Source organism: Triticum dicoccoides, chromosome 7A (assembly GCF_002162155.2).
Source record: "Triticum dicoccoides isolate Atlit2015 ecotype Zavitan chromosome 7A, WEW_v2.0, whole genome shotgun sequence".
Lineage (NCBI taxonomy): Eukaryota > Viridiplantae > Streptophyta > Magnoliopsida > Poales > Poaceae > Triticum > Triticum dicoccoides.
Window position 1 is genome coordinate 378,282,171 of NC_041392.1, and position 10,174 is coordinate 378,292,344.

The 10,174-nt window shown below is 41.7% G+C and overlaps 1 protein-coding gene across 1 annotated transcript; it reads right to left on the bottom strand.

Annotated features, from left to right (window-relative positions):
* Nucleotides 1–4,807: 4,807 nt before the first annotated feature.
* Nucleotides 4,808–9,598, bottom strand: LOC119329049 (RNA-binding protein mde7-like). Its single transcript, XM_037602036.1, has 8 exons — nucleotides 9,211–9,598; nucleotides 9,053–9,128; nucleotides 7,924–8,056; nucleotides 7,704–7,815; nucleotides 5,855–5,946; nucleotides 5,657–5,726; nucleotides 5,495–5,577; nucleotides 4,808–5,327 (listed from the first exon to the last, which is right to left on the bottom strand). Exons 1-8 carry the CDS (start codon nucleotides 9,523–9,525, stop codon nucleotides 5,249–5,251), a joined length of 960 nt encoding a protein of 319 aa, XP_037457933.1. The 5' UTR covers nucleotides 9,526–9,598; the 3' UTR covers nucleotides 4,808–5,248.
* Between the last annotated feature and the right edge of the window lie 576 nt (nucleotides 9,599–10,174).

A 10,174-nucleotide genomic window follows, 5' to 3' on the forward strand; every position in this document is an offset into this window, starting at 1 on the left:
CCGTGTGTGAGGCCGCAAAGTGATATGGGGTGTTACATGCTAGATCGGTGTGGCATAGCATCGAGGTCCTGACACACTCATTGAGAGAAAGGAGACATTTTAAAATCGCTAGACGTGATGAGGTATTTGTTGGCTCAACTCAAGTCATATTTACTATCCCTGTGGGTACTCGAGTAATGTCGAGATGCTTTATTGCTTCCCAGGTTTAACTCGTACCCTACTAAACTATGGAGGTATCCGTCAAAATAGTTTCCATAGTGAAACTTATGATGACAACAAAGAGAAATAACTTCTCTTTACCATATGCAATTAATATGGCAAGCACATTCTCTATGTATCATCTAGATTGCACTACACATACTACAAAGCACGTACCACATGTTGCATCCAAGATAGTTTTCCAGAATGTCTTGTATATGAAAAACTTGGCATACTCGCCTTGGTCATCGAGACATTGAGTTGAAACCGAAACTATCAGCAATTCCAATAATTTATGATTATTATGATGCTAAATTCTAACAACATTTGGATTTTATGTGCACTACAAGTGACACAGGGAAGCTAATTTCAAGGCTCGCACACCTTAAAGTCTAAAGCTGAACCACTCGGACTCCTTAAATGAATCAAGTTGAGGCAAGTGGCTCTTCCCATCCATTGACTAGACTATTCAGGCATTCCATGGTTCTAAAAGACATATCTACATGATGGTCTTAAGTGTGTGCTTTATTCACACAAAACCATTGGCTCATTATCCTGCCATCGATTTCAAGAAAATTGTATGGATAGCATTGCAGAATTCTCCTTGAGTGCCTTTCTCTATGGCCCTCGGATTGAAGTTTAGCAATTTGTCCTAATGTCTAGACTCAAAATGGTTTGGTAGAATCCTTTATCCAAAGAAGGTAAGCTCATTGCATTATATTTACTTTGGAATTGCAAATTACCAACTTTACGTTGAAGTCATGTAGTTTTACACGCTCATGACCAAACTGCATAATATTATTCCCCTCTATCTTTGAGACGCGGAAATCTACCAAGTATTTCCTATCTGCGGTAATTCGGTTACACACCGATATCACCACCCCGACATGCATCATTGGCCCCTCAATATATAGTTGGGATCTATGTGAGGAATAATTGTATTACCGTCAATACCTCAAGCCCCTCACGTGGGGAGTTATTCAAGGCCAGTATGTTGATTCAATGAGGAATATTTCCAGGCATTAGGGGGAGAATTCAAGTACCATAAAGAATGCCAGTAAATTAGTGGAATGTTCAACACATTTCTGCCTCATATCCACGTACTCAAAGAGGTGAACCATGTGTGGTTCAGAAGATTTGCAACATATTGCAAATAACCTGTCAGATTCATTTACTGACTATAAAGGTGTCACACAATCCTACAATCCTGCAAAAGTACGCCTGAAAGAGTGGAGGTACCAACAAAATCCACTCCACTCCCCGTTCAAAGCAACAGGGGGAGATGTATGGCAGAAGCACATCAGGATTCAGCTTCTCGCAAGCAAGGATATCAAGGTCTGTGAATCAGTAAATGCAAGTCAACTTCACGTTGGCAGACACCTAATGGGTAGTATACACCCAGTGGATGGGAAACCTCCACCAACCCAGGTCATAGTGCACACAATGACCGGGTCATCGGAATACCCGACTCGGCCGCATTAGGAAATCGCGAGCAGACACCATGGGTAACGATATTTCCATCAACTCTATATTGATATATAGATTTTGGAGAAACATATAACCAAAAGTCTACAATTGTCGACATACATTTCTCAACTAGATTGCAAAACCTTTGGAATGATTCAGATCTAAAGACCATGGCCATGGCAAAGTGTGAACAATAGTCAGACTGAATTCAAGCAAAGGGTATAATCTAGGTAGAAATGATCTTGCTCAATAATGGGAAGGTATTCATAAGCAATACCTACACCAGTTTTCTTCTGGAAATAGAATTGAGAACAACGAGGTGGTGAAACACAAAGCAAGTATTGTAGCACAAGGGTTCACGCAGATACCCAACTATTCTCTAGAGGTGGAATCTCATTCCGATAACTTATATCATTGGCAGTACAAAATCATCTATCGGTGCAGTTGATAGATGTAGTTATTACATATACATGTGGATCACTAGATTTAGACATATATGATTGATTCCCGATGGAATCTCACTTCTGAATCGAAATGCAAAATGCAACATACATTGTGTAAAAATTAGTAAGTTGTCATACGACTTATTGTTGTCGGTGTATAAACGAGGATTACTTAGTGAGTTTCTTATACACAAGGATTATTCCTACAATGATGATTATCCATGTTTGTGTGTCTGCAATAACGACACATGTAATCATCTAAATGACGGAATTTAAAATGAAGTATTCGGGTAAACCAAAATACCGCTCGTTACTACAAATTGAGCACCTTCATTCATACATTATGGTATACTATGTTGTCTATATTCATAATATATTGGAGAAATTCACTGTGGACAAATCTTATCCATCCATAACTCTCATGGTAGTTCATTCTCTAGACGTAGAGAAGGATCTATTTAAACCAAGAGATGATGGAAATGAGATATTGGGACTCAATGTTCCATAATGCCATTGGTTCCACCAAACACAATTGGTTGGTACTCAAGAATATCTTTCCATATCTCCAAGGCATCAAACACCTTGTCCTGATTTTCAGTTTCATAGAAATGTGAACACCGATATCATTGGATACATCGATCAGATTCCCACAATGTCAGATCATAGACAAGGTTAGTGTTCCTACTAGGTGTGGTAGCCCTCTCATGAAGAGTCTTCAAAACAAACCTCATGCCTACATCCACCAACCATTATCTAAATGATAATGTTTCTTTTTTTTGTCCGTATGCAAACAGGTTACGTAATAAGCAATATCACTATATTGTGTATCTTGCAAGTCAAATCATGCGACTGATTTGTTTCACCAGGTCTCTACCAACTTCTATGTTCCAGAAATGTGTTCGTGGAATTGGTATATGACGACTTCGAAATATGCAAGAATCAAGGGAAGTATCTTACTGAATTGTTCATGTTCAAAGCATCATATTATACTCTTTTTTCCTTCATGAGTTTACTTTACAAGTTCTCATAAAGGTTCTTAATGAGGGTTTGAAGGAGTTTTACCAACATATCCTACACTACTCATATTTTTCCCATCGGGTTTTTGGAGGAGACTATTCCAAGGATGTTCAATGGCAAGTACAAGGATTAGGGGGAGTGTTAGGATTTAATTAGTTTCCTTAATTAATTATGTAATCCTCCCTATGTAATGTTGTGTGGGGTTGCTTTGGCGACCGTCACGACGCTCCCACGATTGTATAACCATCCCCGACAGTTGCTCCCGAAACGCTGCCTCCTATGTCGGTTTGTAGAGGCGACGTTTCACCTTGTATAAATAGTTGATTGTCAATGAAATAAAGAACACAGTTCGATTCATTTGCTACTCTCTCGATCGCTCTCAGATTCTACTTCGAACATAAACAACTTTGTGAGCATGTACAATATCAAGATGTACACCCCATGTTTTTGTTTGGAATTTTTTGACATTTCATAATATGTTTAAAACACATTTTAAAAACCAAGAGCGCGCGCTCCCATGTGCCAGAACACCACCCTCCTCCACAGAGGGAGTATAAAGTAAAGGATTTTGTGAACTGGGGGGACTTTTTTATTGTCAAATCAATGTTGGAAGTCAAGTTAAAATACATTTTGTTAATGTGACATCTCTGTAAACAAAAACTTTCTAAACACCTGATGAAACTTTGGGTAAAAAATGGAGACTAGTGTTGGGGCTTTTGAAAGGTTCAATATTCAAAACAGAAAACTTTGTACATTCAGGTTTTTTTTGCAAAAAACTATGCTCTTTGTTACATGAATTTGACGGTATGGTACCTTGTTAATTACCAATAATCTAAACTGGTGCCAATTATATAATCACAATAGTTCACAGGATGGCGCCTCTCTAGTTGAACTTCAAACAAAATACGCAAAAGGAGACGGCCACCGACACCATCACTCGCCGCCAGCTTCTGTGTCAAATCTACAGATGGAAGCCAGAGACAGCATCCGCCAACACATGAAAAGTTTACTCTGATACTTGTCCCCGTTGTTACTACTTATACTCTTGATATTGTACTTACTTCAAGGGCTATTCCACTTAAAAGAAACGTATTGTATCATAAAACGTGAGTCACGCCATACGGCAAGCCGACCATGTTACTGCCAGAGGTTTGTGCCTATCCAGATTCATCTCACACATGGTCCGCATAAAACTAATATTCATGACAAACCAACAAAACCAAGCAAACATCAGGTTTATAGAAGATTCAGTCTCCATATGAACAAATCACACATGGACAAATAATAGAATAAAGCTGATATAAACCTTCCTCGCTTGCATAACTATCCGCATCACTTATGTGGGCTTAGCTTACCTCTCCATCTGCACGACCTCTATGGACTAGCCTACCTCCATCAGCATCATGAGCTCCTCTTAGCGAATTAACTGCAACAACTTAGGTGTGTAACCATCTGCTACTAAAAAAAAAGAGGCTTGCAGCACTTCCAATTTTATGGACACTGACGGCTACTCTCAGCTAGGAGCAAAATACAATACCAAAAAGGTCAATTAAGTTAATCAGCAATGGATGCCTGCATGCTTCTTGGGACAAACAGTGTTCCAGAGTTCATCAAATGAGTAATGTCATGTCATGATGCCTACTTTTGTGCTCCTTCATAAACATGCATGACAAATAATGATATGAACCATCCCAACATCCCTCAACACTGAATTGTCAGCAAGCCAAATAAATCGGTTATACTATTACAGGATGTCCAGATCATAATGTGGCAATGCCATTACCACATGAAATATTGCAACTGCACACTGGAAAAACTACATAACACTACAAAATATTCATGACAGATGCCAAATGCATGTCTAGGAGACATTCAGAGTGGCCTTCTCAAACCACAATAGCTAATTTAAAGAAGTTGAAACCGCCAACAATGAAAATAGTGACAATGCAATGTCTATCAGATGATGATGATATCCCAGAAACTCCACTTAATGAAGATGATGATCATGCCCCAGAAACTCCACCCAATGAAGATGCTGATGTCGCACATGACAGGAACAGATTTGGCTAAAACAATGCAGATGATAATTCAAGATGTCATGCTAAAGTTCAAGATACATCCCCTCAAACAGGAGCACCATTCAGAGTGCCGACCATGCCACCAACTAAGTCCTTCCTTCGCCCGAAGGGATTTTTTGAAAATGTTCAAACGTTAAGGACTACAGAAAGGTCACTATAAACCATATACAGTCAAGCAAATGGAGGCACAATACAGCAAGCTAATGCAAAGCAATCATAAAAATGATTAATTAACTAAATGAAGTTAAGTACTTGATACATGAAACCAAATTATAAACTAATAAAGGATATTGGATTCGCATCCCACCGCGGCCAGAACTAGGAACAACAGCACCCTGTAAAGTATGGTGCACAGCAGAAGCAGTGCTCACATCCTGCAAATCACAGAAGTTTGAGAGATAAGAAAATAATAGTGGCATGCACATAAATAATTAAACCATCACAACCACTTACATCGAACTCAATAAAACAGACGGTGTTCCTGTCTTGACGCAACACTTTCATTTGTTTGAAACCAGGTTGTCTGTCATTTTTTGAAAAATATCAGATATGGTTAGTGCCACAACTGAAACCAAAGTGGGCTGCAGCAATGCACCCAATAAGCAGACAAATATCTACTTGAATTTTATACTTGAAAGGGTTGATTCTTACACACTGAAGAGGCCCCGCAATTCCTCTTCAACAACAGTTTCACCAAGATTTCCAATGAAAAGGGTATTACAGGGAGGGTTATCTTTCATGTTCTGCAAAGCAAATTAGAAGGTTCAATCAACAATCTTATCTTCCAAAATCTTGAACAGTGTGAAAAGAGTGAAGAATGAAGATAGACTCGGACAAATATTCTATTCAAGTACTGCAGCACATTTCTCGTTTATCCCATGTGGCATCTCGTCCATCCATCAAGTATCTAACGATCTTGATTTGGAATTTCATATGCCCACAAGATTGGCATTCACCAGAGACATGCCAAGTCAGAATCATCTACAGAGAAGTATCGTATAATGTAATAGCAACTTTGTCTTTACTGTACTATTCAAAACTGAAGAGTCTTATCCCAACTGTCATTTCAGTAGACCTAAATAACTTGTAAGTGACAAAGAAGACACTAGAATATACCACGGCACACATATAAATAGGTCACGGCAAGATATAAGACCAAAGAGTAGCAATACGTTAAATTCACCAAATAAATGTCGATAACGTGCGAGACTATCATGAAATATCTTAATAGTATTTCAAAACATAAGTACATACACTATTTGTAAATGTTTCATTCACTTCTCGACAGTTGAACTTTCCCTACAAGTCTGAGACCAATGCAAGGGATCCAGTATTAATAAGATCAAGTGGGTGTAGGAGATTCCAGGAAACATGAACTATATAAGTCCATTAAAACCTTAGGAAGGTACTCAAGTGCATTGTTTTTAAGGCATCCCTAAGAGAGGAGCTCTCTCTGCTCTCTTCCTCTGGCGGCTGATGACTGGCTCCTCCAAGTCCCAACAGCTCAACAGCCGTCTATACCTCCAGTCAGAATGTGACTCTCGGTCTCTCCTCCCTGCCCTCTTGTGCACTTGTGCTCCTTTGATTTAGGAATTCCTAGTGCCCTGCTTTGATTTGTGACTGGTTTTGTGTGCTTTGATTTGTAGTGCTATGCTGTGATTTATTGTGTTATGCATATGCTCTGCCATGTCTAAGGCGCCGCCTTGCATTGCGCTTTAAGAGCTTAAAAGTGAGTGTTGTTTAGTACTGCAGGGACATGAGCCATGATTATCTGACTATTCTATACAAGAAACAATATCTCTTATGCAAAAAAGCAAACTATACAGATTTCAGTAATATATATCTATACCAACATAAAAAGACCCTAAGGGGTAGATCCAACTAATCTCGGCCATCAAATCATGCCAATCCAATGATCTAAATTACTCGAATGGTGAGCACTCAACATGTTTAGCATGCAATTAATATCATACCAAAATATCAACGTCAACGCTAATCACATAATTAACGCGCGAATAATATCCTACCTAAGATGTGCATGCAATTAATATACTGCCTAATATTAACGTGCATTACCCATATACATTTACTAGTAGACTCAAGAAAACAAGTGTAATGAGGAGAAACAGCAAAATTATTAGGTCAGGGTACATGCTACAGCATATTAGTAGACCTTTTCAGGATATGGTGACAAAAAAGTCACAATCCAGGATAAACTAAATATCATGGAAAATGCATTTAGGGTGTGTTTGGTACTTTGGTTTTAGCCCAAGTCTGACTTGCCAGAAATTTGGCTAGCCAACTTGTGGCCACGGTTTTCCTTGCCCATGGTTTGGCCAAAGTTGGCAAGAAAAATGAACTAGAATGGGCAAAGGGGCATGGGCATGGCAAAATATAGGGAACGATCCAAACAAACACAAAAATTGTGGTCATTGCTAAAAAATCGGTAAACTATATTTTGAATACGGACCAAACAATTGCCTAAATTCAAATTGATTACCTGCACAGGAGCATATGCTGTTGGGCCTGGCACAGGAGAAGGTGAAGCCATTGGTACCGTCGGCACAGGATAGCCAGCATAAGGATTATAAGGAGGCGGAGCTGCCATATAACTGAAGACCCAAAAACAAGCATTATAGAAGACCAAAAAAAATCATTATAAAAGACCGACAAATGTATATAATTAGTTGGCAGAAAGAGCATAAACATACAAAAATTACCCTGCAGTTCCCCACATGGAAACAGCTGGTGGGGGTGGGTGGAATGGAGGAGGAGGATACGTAGAATGAGTATAGTCTCCACCAGTTCGCAAGCGTTTACTTTGGTCCATAGCATTTGCATCAGTTCCCACACCTAACATAGGTTTTAATGAAGTGTTTCAACTTTCAATATATTATTCATATGCAAATACGAATTGAAAAAGATAGAATGAACTTAGATGATATCACATTTCTAGCTAAGTTTTTGCATCGAGGTTTAGCCGTGCAATCAGAAACTTCCAAAATCCAACCACCTTATTAGGTACAAAATTCAAAGTGTGTTCCAACATTTAAAAAAACATGCAAATGGACATATCAAATTGGTATAATGCATTGAAGCTCCAATGCTGATCCTGGCTGTGTGAGTTCTTTCTTCCATGAACTGTCAGCACCCATCCTACATTATATCGCTCTTGCTTTTTTAGCGGGGAAATCGCTCTGGGCCGAGGAGAAAGGGGACTCAGCAGCAAGAGGATTGTACCATGAGTGGAGCACGGTGGTCAAGCCACTTCAAATAATAGGTCGCAATATTAGATGTAGCAACATGAATAAGAAAAGACACAACGGGACATATAATTTAAAAAGAAAACGCAAATGATAAATCCCGAACGTTCAGATTTTAAGCATGGCAACCCGAACGTTTTTCATGGCAACTTTAGTTCACACAAGGTTGGCAAACATGGCAATGTTCTGACAAAAATACAAACTGGGACAAAGTTGTCATGTTTTAAAAACTAAAGTTGTCACCTCGTGTCAACTAATGTTGACATGAAAGAATGTTCGGGATGACATGCTTCGGGATCCAAAAAAAACTAGTTGCCTGCAAGTGGCCATAATTCCTCATTAGTTCACGTTGGTTCACAGATGATGGGCAGAGTCATCTTCCACCGCACAGCCGTAGCACATAATTCTTGTATGCCAACACGCAAAGCATCACTGGTTAGCTCCCACTCTACATTTAAACCACAGTTAGCACATAACGCTACCTCAAATTCACTCTATAGACTCTGACCCAAAAAGCGTATTTCTAGATGATCGACACATTATGCAACAGCGAGAAGAAAGCGTGAGAGGCATGGACAAAACGCACCTCTTTTGATGAATAGGTTCTTCTTGGCCATCTCGATGTGCAGCGCCGACTTGGTCTCCGCATCGAAGACCAGATCCTGCAGAGAGAACCTCCGGTCACATCCATCCAAAAAAAGCAAATGCGCGACATCGATATAACAAGCCCATACAAAACCGAACCTGCAGCGCGGCCTTTGCGGCGATGGCGTGGTGCGCGTAGGAGAAGAGTGCGAACCCCATGGGCTGGTCGCCCTTGAAGTTGATCTGGGAAGCCTCGAATCCCGGAAGCCAGCGCAGCAGGTTATGCAGCTCCCGCTCCTTGACGTCCACGGGGAGCCCCGTGATGAAGATGGTGCGGACCTCGTCAGAGCCGGGGCGGACGGCGGCATCGGGTGCGCCTGGTACGGGGGGAGGCGGTGGGACGGCGGGAGGCGCGGGCACCGCCGCTTGGGGCGGCCACTGCTGGTGAAACGGGTGGATGCCGGCGCCTGCCATGGAGATGGCACGAACCCTAACAGGGGGCGGGGGAGATTGGGTTCTGGGGCTCGGCAGTGCTGAGATGGGACATACGGAGACGGATCTCGGTTTTGGGTCCCTCCCAAAATTAATTAAAATTGACGCAAAGTTTTTACATAAAACCTAAAAAATGCAGTTGTGCTCCTTTTGTCTTACAGACACACGCTGCCACGCCGTCCGATCCGCATCGCTCGCCACGCGCAAGGCCCAGCCGAACCGCTGCCCCTCATTGATGCGTGCGCCGGGAGTCGCCTGGTCGTGGCGTCGGGGGCGAGGACCGTTGGGTGATTAGGCGGTCATGGGTCCCTCCACTTCTTCTCCGCTCCCCACTTCTATCTCGGCGCATTTCGAAACCGCCCCCCATTATCGCTCCCGCACGAGCCTTGGGAGCATCCCATTCCTTCCAAATCCCGAGCAGCCGGCGGCGTGGCAGCGGATTCGGCGGCCGTCTTCCGCCGGAGTATGAAGGGGGTAGCATGTGCTTCGTGAAGGGAGGGGTTAAGCGACCAGAGGCGCGTCGTTGCGGCGACCGGGGCCATACAACTACAACCGCAGCACACCAGCGGTCTCTGTGGTAGCAGCAGTCGGGGGGCGGAAGGCGCTGCAGTACCGAAGACGCGGCCGAGGA